The following is an 11,686-nucleotide window of genomic DNA, read 5'->3' on the forward strand; positions in this document are numbered from 1 at the left end:
GATATCATTTTATTAAGAAGAAGAATATAGTACAAGAGGAGAGCAGAAACACCAATGTTTATACCATTTTGATTTCATGCTTGTACCATTTTGGATGTTTGTCTAATTATGCTTGTCATTTCTTACAGTACAGAAAATGGGATGAGATTGAAAATCGGTTACTGAGGCGAGAGCTACTCATCACTGAAAACTTGTCTGTACAAAAGTACACACAATGTCCACCTGATGTCATTAGTGACCCCCTTGATGATTTTGATGGTACACCTTCTGAGATAGCTGATGAAACACAGCGACAAGCAAGAAGTCATCAAGTAATATGCTTGCCCTTCTACTCATTATACATTTCCTCTCTTGTACCCTACGTCTTCTATTATGCCATGACGAGCTCTAAAATGGTACTTTTCTAGAGAGCTTAAAACAATGTTTTAATAGATTCTAAATGGTCTCACAGTGATTTTGATATTAGGAAAAGGCACTTAGTTCTACCTCTTGCTTGGGCTTTGACATAATCATATTCCCAGGCACAGCCTTTATTATATGATGACTTATAATATTTGAAAGAGCTTGGACCACACACAGGATTCCTGATGTTCATTTGTGATGATAAAAATATGTTGCGCATAAGTAGGAAGTTGTTTTTCCCACTCCCAGTAAACAAATAGTTGCAAAAAGATCTCTGGAATGCCACGAAGAATTTAGCTATTCTGGATATACATCAATGTTCTGTTTTGATTTTTCTTCATATCATGTCTGACATGTAGCAATGCTTTTCTCTTTTGCGTGTAGCCTCTATCTCTGTTGGTATTTTTAGAATTTAAGTCTTTTGACTGCTCCAGGTCAATGATGTCCGGTTGCGGAGTGCTGGTGAGGCTTCTCAGAGGAGTACTAGGGAAGACTGGGCTGAATGGATGAGACATTTCAGTATTGCACTTCTCAAAGAGTCACCATCTCCAGCTTTACGCACTTGTGCAAGGCTAGCTCAGCTTCAGGTGAAGTAGTTCTTTAGATATATGACACTCATCTTATGAGTATTTTCTGACACAAATTGTCCAGCCTTCTGTTGGCCGCGAGTTGTTTGCTGCGGGTTTTGCAAGTTGCTGGGCCCAAATGAGTGAATCTGCCCAGGAACAACTTGTGAGAAGTCTCAAGACAGCCTTCTCATCTCAAAACATTCCTCCTGAAATTCTTGCTACACTGCTGAACTTAGTAAGTTGATCTTGTGTTTAACTTGTATAGTTGATTTGGCATTCATTTCTTTTATTTAATATTTTCATTTTGTAAGTAGGCAGAGTTTATGGAACACGATGAGAAGCCGCTTCCTATTGATACAAGGCTGCTTGGTGCACTTGCTGAGAAGGTGAGTTTTGCTTCTGCTGTTTGTTCGGTTTGGCAGTTTTTTCAATAACATGACACTCATTCAAACTATCTGTTAGTGTCGAGCATTTGCAAAAGCCCTCCATTATAAAGAAATGGAGTTTGAAGCTGTGTGCACCAAGAAGATGGGTGCAAATCCTGTTACGGTGGTTGAATCCCTTATTCATATTAACAATCAACTACACCAGCATGAGGTCGGTTCTAATGTCATGTACTAGGTTAAAAAAAATATATCTTAGTTTGTTGACACCTGCCACTATTTCTTCAGGCAGCTATTGGCATATTGACTTACTCACAGCAGAATTTGGAAGTTCAGTTGAAAGAATCATGGTATAGATTTATTGCTCTTCTATTTAGTTTCTTCCAGAAACATGTTGCTTCCAATACCATTACCAATTCATGACCTTTCCTAAATTTTGTGTAATGCAGGTATGAAAAATTGCACCGTTGGGATGAGGCCCTTAAAGCATACACCATAAAATCATCTCAAGCACCTGGTCCTTTACAAAACTTGGATGCTACATTAGGTAGCACAAAATCCTGTTTGCTGTCTTTTGGTTCTTTCAAAGATAATGGTAACTAAGTAACATTCGTGCATATTTTAGGTCGAATGAGGTGTCTAGCGGCTTTGGCTCGGTGGGAAGATTTAAGTGCATTATGCAGAGAGCAATGGACTGGTGCAGAACCATCTGCTCGATTGGAAATGGCTCCAATGGTTGTGGATACCTCTGATTACCCATTTGGTTGTAGATGGTAATTGGTGATCTAATTTCTTTGAACTTCTTTTTATTTTCATAGGCTGCAAATGCTGCTTGGCATATGGGTGAGTGGGACCATATGGCAGAATATGTTTCTCGCCTGGATGATGGAGATGAAAATAAGCTCCGTATGTTGGGTAACACAACGGCTAGTGGTGATGGAAGCAGTAATGGTGCTTTCTTCCGGGCAGTTCTTTCAGTTCGTTCCAAAAAGGTAATTGCTCCTTGCTTTGTGTGCTTTATCGTTTTCATTATTTGATTTTACTTTTATTGACAATTTTATGTTTTCTTTGACAGTATGATGAAGCTCGGATATTTGTTGAGCGAGCTCGGCGGTGTTTAGCTACAGAACTTGCAGCACTGGTATGACCTATCTGTGGTACTACATAGTGCAGCATTTTATTAAATTTGCCGTTACATCTTGTACCCCAATCGGACGACCTTATGATGCTATCTGAAGCAATAAGTATGAATGTATTATAGTGCAATTCCTAATGTTCACCTGCAATATACCTTAGAATTAGGGAAAAATGGAAAAGTTCATTCACTAACCCCAGGTCTCCAGCTATTTTGGTTTGTCCACTTAACCCCCACCCCCCTATTAAGTTGGCCCAGTTTTCCCTATAACGAAATTTTGTTGTTTCTCCTTGTACAAGTTGCACTTTTGCTTTTTTTAAGTTCACATTTTACAGCATGATTGCTGACATGCTATGTTACAGACAATTAGAATTTCATGATTATTTTCATAGCTTTGAAGTATCCAATATTGACAACTATTGATACAAAGATGCATGAGAACTGATCACGAAAAAAATCTTGAAATATTTTTCTGACATGGGGGTATGATCCATTACACCACAAAGTTGAACTTAGAAACCAACTTGTACAGGGAGAAATAAAAGGAAGCATTTCATTTTTTTTCTGACTGGCCTACTCCCAAACACCCTTGATTATGGAAACGAAGCATTTCATTACAGGGTGGATTGATCCAGTAATACATACTCCCTCCGTCCCAGTATATAAGGCATAACCACCTCGGGTTCAAAGACCAAGAACACATTTAATTCTCTCTCACAGCACTAGTAGTACTGCATTTATGTTTGTGAGAGAGCATGCCTTATATTATAGGACATGAGCAAAAAGTGGTTACGCCTTATATACAGGACGGAGGTAGTAGTTGGGAATAAAACAATTTGAAATTTTGTACAGGGAGCCAAGCGGACAGAGGGCATGATTGCTTGCCTGCACTATGATAAGCCTGCATTACGCCCTATGCAGCATAGCCTTAGGCTGTATAAGTGCATGATGAGGTGTTGTTTGGTTTGCCTGCATAGCCCCCTTTTATTGTAGGAGACTGTTTGGTTGCAGTATCTGTCTTCACACTTTTGTAATGAGTTATTTAGCTACAATTAGCTGGCATCTGCTGTATCTATATTAATTATTCTGCTTACCTGTTCTGTGTATTTCTACTGATGCAATAAGATGTTATTGCTTTAAGGTGCTACCAGTTCACTTTTGAAATTTATTATTTGTATCATAATTGTATACTCTTTATGTGACAATACTTGTCAGGTACTTGAGAGTTATGAGCGCGCTTATAATAACATGGTGCGTGTTCAACAACTTTCAGAACTGGAAGAGGTATTTTTCTTGTCCACTTGGGTGCATTCTGAATGAAATTGATGTTTTGCTAACAAAATTAGTGGTTTGTCAATTAGGTGATTGATTACTGCACTCTTCCTGCGGAAAGCCCCATAGCTGACGGACGGAGGGAACTTATTCGCAATATGTGGAATGAACGCATTAAAGGAACAAAACGGAATGTGGAGGTTGATATTATGTTTCTGATATTGAGTGCTGATCTGTGCTGCATTTACTGTCTGCATTGACCTCGGAAAATATTTCAGGTCTGGCAAGCCCTACTTGCAGTCAGGGAGTTGGTTCTTCCTCCTAACGAAGACAGAGACACCTGGATAAAATTTGCTAAACTTTGCTGGAAGAATGGTCGTATTAGTCAGGCTAGATCTACATTAGTCAAACTTTTACAGGTATGTCAGGTCCTTAGCAGTCACCAATAATTGGAATGTGTGTGTGTCTAGCTTCTCTATAACAAAATTAATTTCTGACACCACTTGCAGTTTGATCCTGAATCTTCTCCTGAATTGACACTGTATCATGCACATCCACAAGTAGCCCTGGCTTATCTAAAATACCAGTATGCAGTTGGTGATGAGCTTAAAAGAAGGGATGCATTTTCTAGATTGCAAGTAAGTTTTTTTTGTCCATGTACTTTGATGGTACATTGCAATGCACATTTAAGTGTTGTACAGTGTGCATCATACTTTTTTTTTCTTTGGGGGATAGGAGTTGTCTATGCAGCTTGCTACTGCCATGGGCAATTTCCCTGGAACATCAGCAAACCATGGTACCATGTCAAATGCTGGAGTTCCACTCATTGCTCGTGTTTATTTGACACTTGGTACCTGGAAGAAGGCGCTATCACCTGCATTAGATGATGATTCCATTCAAGGTACCAACAATGTCAGTTTTCTCGCTTTGCACTTTAACCTTTTATTTGAAACAATATTTTTATTTTTCTCTCCAGAAATTTTGATTTCTTACAATCATGCCACACTAAGTGCAAAGGACTGGGGGAAGGCCTGGCACACATGGGCTTTGTTCAACACAGAAGTCATGTCACGCTATACTTTCCGAGGTCGACCAGATATTGCTGGAAAATATGTTGTTGCAGCAGTAACTGGGTATTTCTATTCTATTGCTTGTCAATCTACTACGAAAGGGGTTGATGATAGCTTACAGGTGAATCTTCTCTTTTCTTAGTTCTGTTCTGCAAGCTTTGCTTTGACCAAAGGTTCTTTTTTGAACTCAAAATTGACAAGCCTTGACATGCTTTTATCTCACTCTTTTAATGGTAGGATTCACCTTCACACAGATATTTATTGTATGTAATAGTTTGCTTTTTTTGTCACCATCTTACTGTTTTCTATGAAGTGTTTAATATGTCCATGGCTCCAAGCATACAATGGGAGTAAGTGTTAGCATTTAATATGACTCTGTAACTGTGCAGATGCCTTGGCACCTGTGTGCTGCGCCTGGGCACTTATGTGCCATAGTTATTAGCTACTTTCTCTAGATCCCAAGAGCTGGTTTCACACCTTGGCTCCTTGGTTACTCCCTCTATATATATATGTGTAATCCCTCCTCTGTAATCTAAGATTGATTCAATATATCTTCAGTAAGATTTGCCACATGAAAAACATTATTTGATTTTTGGTAGATTTCAGAAACAAATTCTTAGAAAGAGTAACAGTTAAGGACACCTAGAATGCCTCAAGTCGCTGCGAGACGAAGAGAACACAGAGCAGAGATTAGGGTTGGAAAAGAGAATTTACAGTTTGGAAGGTTAAAAAACTAGTAGTAATTGTGCTTCTACCGGTTGGAGCCTAAAATCAGATGGCCCAGTTCGGCACACCAGATAGTCCAGTTATCATGTTAGCTGCTAGTTTTATGTGTTTTTTCAGTGATATAAATGCAGCGACACATATATTATTGCTACCCCTCCACTACATTGTTTTCCAGTTGATGTCCAAATTTTGCAAACATGAACACTTTTTATGTCTGATGATATCTTGGAAGTTCTAGCATTGGCTAGTACAGATTTAAACCATCAACTGCTAACCAGCTGGTGTGGCAACTTTCATGGCCTGTAAACACCCTGCCTGCTGTAATTTGACTGCAGAAAAAATAACATTCCCTAATGCTTTATTTATTAATTCAATTCCTGTTAGATTTTATTGGACTTTTGAAGTTGAGTTTTGTTTAATTGTTTGTGTAGGATATCCTTCGTCTGTTAACTCTTTGGTTCAACCATGGGGCTACCTCAGAAGTTCAAACAGCGTTGCAGAAAGGCTTTTCACTTGTCAAGATTGAGATGTGGCTGGTTGTGCTGCCCCAGATAATTGCAAGGATTCATTCGAACACCAGAGTAGTTAGAGAACTGATACAATCTTTGCTAGTTCGAATTGGAAAGGGGCATCCACAGGTATGTATTATTGTCTGAGTTTGCTACTTCTACTGCGACTATGTGCTTCTATTATTGTATATGCAGGCTATTCATGTAATTTACCATCGTTGTACATCACTACATCAACTGTAGTGATGTACGGAAGTATCATTTTCAGTTTAACTATGGAAAAGGGTGCAAAATAAACTTCCATATCTAGCAATCTAGAAACAATTAGAAATCCTTGTCTTGGATCAAAATTTAAAATTATTTTAACATTCTTTGTTCATTTGCATGGTGTGCGTGGCTATGAAGTTATTAGCTTTTCATGTTCCACCTTTTTCGTTTGCCTTTTCTATTCTTTGTTATTGCTTGATCACAATTGTTTTCTTCATTTTCTCTTTGTTTTTCCCCATGTTTTAACCAATTTTCCAGTGCCCTGGAGCTTATTTTCAAACAGACATATTATCCGTAGCAATGAAACTATGGCTACTGGTTATAACTAGTATGTCTGTTAACTGGCCAGACACCCAACAGGGACTTGTTTTACCTTCTAATTCTCCTCTTTGAACCATCTTAATCAGGCTTTGATGTATCCTCTCTTGGTTGCCTGCAAATCAATAAGTATATTGAGACAACGTGCAGCGCAGGAGGTCGTTGATAAGATCCGCCAGCACAGTGGAGGTCTTGTTGACCAGGTCTGCATCATTAGTTGTGGATCTTCTAAGGATAGATGTGTATCATTCTAACTCTACTTTGTTCCACCAGGCACAACTTGTATCAAAGGAACTGATACGGGTAGCAATTTTGTGGCATGAAATGTGGCATGAGGCTCTTGAGGAAGCTAGCAGGATGTACTTTGGTGAGCACAATATTGAAGGAATGCTTGCTGTACTTGAGCCATTGCATGCAATGCTTGAGAGGGGACCTGAGACAATTAAAGAAAATGCCTTCATTCAGGTATTGTTTTCATGAAAATTATATGCTCTAGTTTAAATGTTTCATTGCTTATCCAGTTCTCTGCACTAACCACCATACCGTTTGGGTAGTACTTCATAAAAAAAAATATTTGGTATATGTTAGCTGCTCAATCTGTTCTGTTTTTGTAACAGTAGGTCATGCTGCATCTCTTTGAAGTAGCAAGGTTTAATTCCATATTTTGGAATGGATTTATTCTATAACACATTTTTTAACTAATGTTTATTAAGAACATGTTCAGGCTTATGGACATGAATTACTGGAAGCTCATGAATGCTGTTCGAAATATCGGGCTACAGGAGAGGATGCTGAGCTAACTAAGGTACATAAAAACTTGCCATTTTGATAGCTTGCGTATTGTCTTATGTTGATAATGCATCTAAGGATGACAACTATATTCTTTAGGCCTGGGATTTGTATTACCATGTTTTCAGAAGAATCGACAAACAGCTTCCAAGTCTTACAACTCTCGATTTGCACGTAAGTATATTATTATTTTTATTATAAGAAAGCAGTGTTTTTTACCATCTCTTCCCTGATCAAGTATTTAATCTTTCTTTCAGTCTGTTTCGCCTGAGCTACTCAAATGTCGAAAGTTGGAACTTGCTGTGCCAGGAACTTATGCTGCAGGTTATCCAGTTACTGATTAGAATACTTAATTTAGCTCTGTTGTTCGGGGTACCTGTACTGCATTTCTTACATCTTTGAGCTTTCAGAACCCTAAATATTGATTCTGCTTCATAGAATTCTAATATTTAGATTGACATTTTACTTCCAGATTCACCACTTGTGACGATTGAGTATTTTGTTCCCCAATTGATTGTTATAACATCCAAGCAAAGACCAAGAAAACTGACAATTCATGGAAGTGATGGCAATGATTATGCATTCTTGCTTAAAGGCCATGAAGATTTGCGACAAGATGAACGTGTAATGCAGGTCTGTATTTACACTGATTTAAATGGTCCTTTTGTTAGTAATATAGGCTTGATTAGCACTCATATCTTTGTGTAGTGTTCCCATAAAATTGTGATAGCCCAGCTCCCTTGTTTTAGAAAATAAATCTTATTGCAGCTGAGGCTTTACATTTGAGCAGTTATCTTATGCCTCAGCAGTATTGATCTGCCTTTTTTACTTGAGACCAAAATAGGCTGAGGGACACCACAAATCCAAAATCTTTAACGAAGTCAGTTCAAGTGTCCATTAAGAAAACATCGAATGGGCCTTAGAATTTATAAATGTGATACTCATTCTGAAACTAGGTGAAAAATTGCACTGGCAGCTAGTCGTGGCTGAAAAATGCATAATCTATGCATAAATAGCAGTGTCTTGCCCCAACTGTGATTCTGAAAGCACAGTAAGGGAACTGGAGTCCCTTGGGCATTCAGTTATTATGATTTAAGAAGAATTTACTAGTTTCAATGTTTTTTTTTTCTTGGTAGTGGAAATAGCATAAATGTTACCTCTTGCTTACCTTTTTTTTGTTTAGTTTTGTTCTTGTACAATATCTAATTTTTTTTTCTTCTCCATTTAGCTTTTTGGTCTGGTGAATACTCTCCTAGAGAACTCAAGGAAAACATCAGAGAAGGATTTATCAATCCAAAGATATGCTGTTATACCTTTGTCGCCTAACAGTGGTTTAATCGGATGGGTTCCAAACTGTGACACACTTCATGCTCTGATCCGTGAATACAGAGATGCCAGGAAGGTTTGTCTGCTGTAATCTCTTGTTTAATAGCTGTATCTATTTTGCTGCCTTTTATTTAGCAATTAATGTTGTTTCCCTTTCCAGATTTTCTTGAATCAGGAGCACAAACTTATGTTGGCTTTTGCACCCGATTATGATCACTTACCCCTCATTGCAAAGGTGGAAGTGTTTCAGCATGCTTTGCAAAACACCGAGGGAAATGACCTTGCAAAGGTATTGTGTTGTATTTTGTGTCAATGAGTATGCCCTTTATATTTACGACATTGTAGCGTCATTCTATATAAATAAACTGTGGCAGGTTCTGTGGCTTAAGAGTCGAACTTCGGAAGTGTGGCTTGAGCGCCGCACAAACTACGCTAGAAGCCTGGCTGTTATGAGCATGGTATCAGTTACTTTCTTATTCTTATTTTTCAAATGGAATCTTCAGGTTGGGTATTTTCATTACCTTAAGATGCTGAAAAGGTAATTTTCAGGTTGGGTATTTGCTTGGTTTAGGAGATCGTCACCCAAGTAATCTTATGTTAGATCGCTATAGGTACATCTTCAGAACTAGTCTTATATTAGTGTATGTATTATGCAGTTACTTCTGTAATAAGATTTTTTTTTTTTTGCTTCAGTGGAAAAATATTACACATTGACTTTGGAGATTGCTTTGAGGCTTCAATGAATCGAGAAAAGTTCCCTGAAAAAGTAAGTAATATTGCTGTGTGCATTATACCTTAATTATTCCCTCGATTTATTTTTATAAGGTGTGTAGATGTTTCAACATTCAAACTTTATAAACTTTGAGCAGAAATTAATATACCAGTGTGTAGATTGCGTTACACAATTTGCACAATTTGATTCGGAAGTGGTTTCTTATGATTAAGATTTTAAAGTCAGACAATATACTGTAAGAGAAATCAGAGGTCCATGCCTGAGATTTATATTCATAGACTACTATAAGAGAAATTAGTGGTCAAAGTATATTCTTGCCTTCTTGGAGACACGGCCAACATTTAGAAATGTGTGACTTAGACATTGCTTTTTTGTTTGACAGTATCTTACCAGTTTGCAATGTGGTATAGGTACCATTCCGTTTGACTAGAATGCTTGTGAAAGCAATGGAAGTTAGTGGTATTGAGGGTACATTCCGAACAACATGTGAAAATGTGATGCAAGTCCTTCGCACAAACAGAGACAGCGTTATGGCCATGATGGAGGTGAGATGATCGTCTTATTTTCTGTATGACCCAGAGTAGAGCATCTATCTTGGACAAATATTTAGTTTCTTCACTTCAGATGTGGATAGATATTTTTATTCCCAGTACAAATTCTGAAAAGTAAAAAGAAATAATGTTTAGGAGTTAGTTTTCTTAAGGCTGGATTCAGTTAGATGTTAAGAGCTTGATTAGGTAAAGCAAGTTGCCACTCACTAAAGAAATTATCGTATCCTTGTTTAGCAGAAATTTTAAGTAGCAAACTAATTTGTCATGTGTGTGCCATATTTTGGGTTGATTCTCCCAATGTTTCCACAAAGGTCTGATTTTGTAGTGGGAATAGTTTGGAGAACAGAATAGGAAGATGACTGTCTTTTTCCCTTCAGTTCGTTGTGTGTTTCTTGTACCACCTACCTACATGCTTGGTGATCTTGTGCTTATTAGGCATTTCTTTCCTAAATATTTTGCTTTTGATCTCCCCAGGCATTTGTACATGACCCATTAATCAATTGGCGTCTGTTCAATTTCAATGAGGTTCCTCAAGTGTCAAACTATGGTAATGCTCATGCTCACACGGTTGTCAGTAGTGAAGACGCAGTGGCTAATCGAGAACTCATGCAACCTCAGCGAGGAGCACGTGAGAGGGAACTGCTACAGGTTGCCTGCTCTTCTCCATCCACATGTTCTGATTGCACCCCCTTACCACGTAGCTGGATGAGTAACCATTCATGTTGTCCATGTAGGCCGTCAATCAACTTGGTGATGCTAATGAAGTTCTGAATGAGCGTGCTGTAGCTGTGATGGCACGGATGAGTGACAAGCTAACAGGGCGTGACTTCTCTTCTGGGTCAGCTTTGGCTGGAGCAGGTAGCTCGACCCAACATGGCAGTGAGCACTTGGCTTCAGGAGATGCCCGGGATGCGCAACCTGCTCTCTCGGTGAAGGTTCAGGTTCAGAAGCTCATACTCCAAGCCACCTCGCACGAAAATTTGTGCCAAAACTATGTCGGGTATGAATCTGTTCGTACTTCCTCTTTTCTTGCAGCTGCCCTCCGTTGTGTAATTCTGGGTCAGCCATCGTTTTTTGTGACTGTCGGTTACTCACTGTATGTTGCTTGTTTGTTTCGCAGGTGGTGTCCGTTCTGGTGAGCGCTCTTGGAAACAGTAGCAGCTAGCATGTAAATATTGTGAATACCGTGTACATAGAGGTTTCGTGGTGACAGTTTGTAGCTAATCTGTGTAGTGCTGTAATTAGTAGAACCTCATTCGTTAATAAAAAGTTGCCTTAGACCATCCTTTCTTCAGCATCTTTGGTTTTGTTCCCTGCCTAAGGCCTGCTAATGGGGACCCGCCGCAAACCCACCCCGACCCACAATAAATAAGACAGCTCTTGTAACCCAACCGTACCCAAAAAGAAAAGAAAAAAAAACGTATGAACACAACATAACTCGCTGCCGTTGGCAAACTCACCACCCTAGCAGCCTGGCCACGGCGACGCCGCCGATGTCTGGCAGCAAGGCCGCCGGCAAGAGCAGCGTGCAGAGGTGCTACTTCGCAGTGTACGTCGGCTAGGAGATTTGGGCCACTCGGCGTTCGCGGAGCTCCTCCGGGAGGCAGAGTAGGAACGCCCCGGCACGAGGATACGA

The 11,686-nt window shown here is 39.1% G+C and overlaps 1 protein-coding gene across 1 annotated transcript in view; it reads left to right on the forward strand.

Annotated features, from left to right (window-relative positions):
* LOC8084725 (serine/threonine-protein kinase TOR) overlaps positions 1–11,344 on the forward strand; it is a 31,871-nt gene extending 20,527 nt beyond the window's left edge. Inside the window, exons 27-58 of the mRNA XM_021447776.1 lie at positions 129–311; positions 837–989; positions 1,054–1,206; positions 1,286–1,357; positions 1,434–1,568; positions 1,643–1,704; positions 1,804–1,901; positions 1,980–2,089; positions 2,173–2,346; positions 2,430–2,495; positions 3,705–3,773; positions 3,851–3,961; positions 4,040–4,180; positions 4,271–4,399; positions 4,497–4,662; positions 4,738–4,952; positions 5,989–6,195; positions 6,741–6,854; positions 6,925–7,116; positions 7,376–7,456; positions 7,540–7,614; positions 7,698–7,764; positions 7,913–8,073; positions 8,669–8,842; positions 8,927–9,055; positions 9,141–9,224; positions 9,316–9,377; positions 9,460–9,532; positions 9,910–10,044; positions 10,525–10,698; positions 10,785–11,050; positions 11,171–11,344. Of these exons, the coding sequence (XP_021303451.1) occupies positions 129–311; positions 837–989; positions 1,054–1,206; positions 1,286–1,357; positions 1,434–1,568; positions 1,643–1,704; positions 1,804–1,901; positions 1,980–2,089; positions 2,173–2,346; positions 2,430–2,495; positions 3,705–3,773; positions 3,851–3,961; positions 4,040–4,180; positions 4,271–4,399; positions 4,497–4,662; positions 4,738–4,952; positions 5,989–6,195; positions 6,741–6,854; positions 6,925–7,116; positions 7,376–7,456; positions 7,540–7,614; positions 7,698–7,764; positions 7,913–8,073; positions 8,669–8,842; positions 8,927–9,055; positions 9,141–9,224; positions 9,316–9,377; positions 9,460–9,532; positions 9,910–10,044; positions 10,525–10,698; positions 10,785–11,050; positions 11,171–11,189 (4,050 nt within the window). The 3' untranslated portion in view covers positions 11,190–11,344. The remainder of the gene's footprint in view (positions 1–128; positions 312–836; positions 990–1,053; positions 1,207–1,285; positions 1,358–1,433; positions 1,569–1,642; positions 1,705–1,803; positions 1,902–1,979; positions 2,090–2,172; positions 2,347–2,429; positions 2,496–3,704; positions 3,774–3,850; positions 3,962–4,039; positions 4,181–4,270; positions 4,400–4,496; positions 4,663–4,737; positions 4,953–5,988; positions 6,196–6,740; positions 6,855–6,924; positions 7,117–7,375; positions 7,457–7,539; positions 7,615–7,697; positions 7,765–7,912; positions 8,074–8,668; positions 8,843–8,926; positions 9,056–9,140; positions 9,225–9,315; positions 9,378–9,459; positions 9,533–9,909; positions 10,045–10,524; positions 10,699–10,784; positions 11,051–11,170) is intronic.

Source organism: Sorghum bicolor, chromosome 9, assembly GCF_000003195.3.
Source record: "Sorghum bicolor cultivar BTx623 chromosome 9, Sorghum_bicolor_NCBIv3, whole genome shotgun sequence".
Lineage (NCBI taxonomy): Eukaryota > Viridiplantae > Streptophyta > Magnoliopsida > Poales > Poaceae > Sorghum > Sorghum bicolor.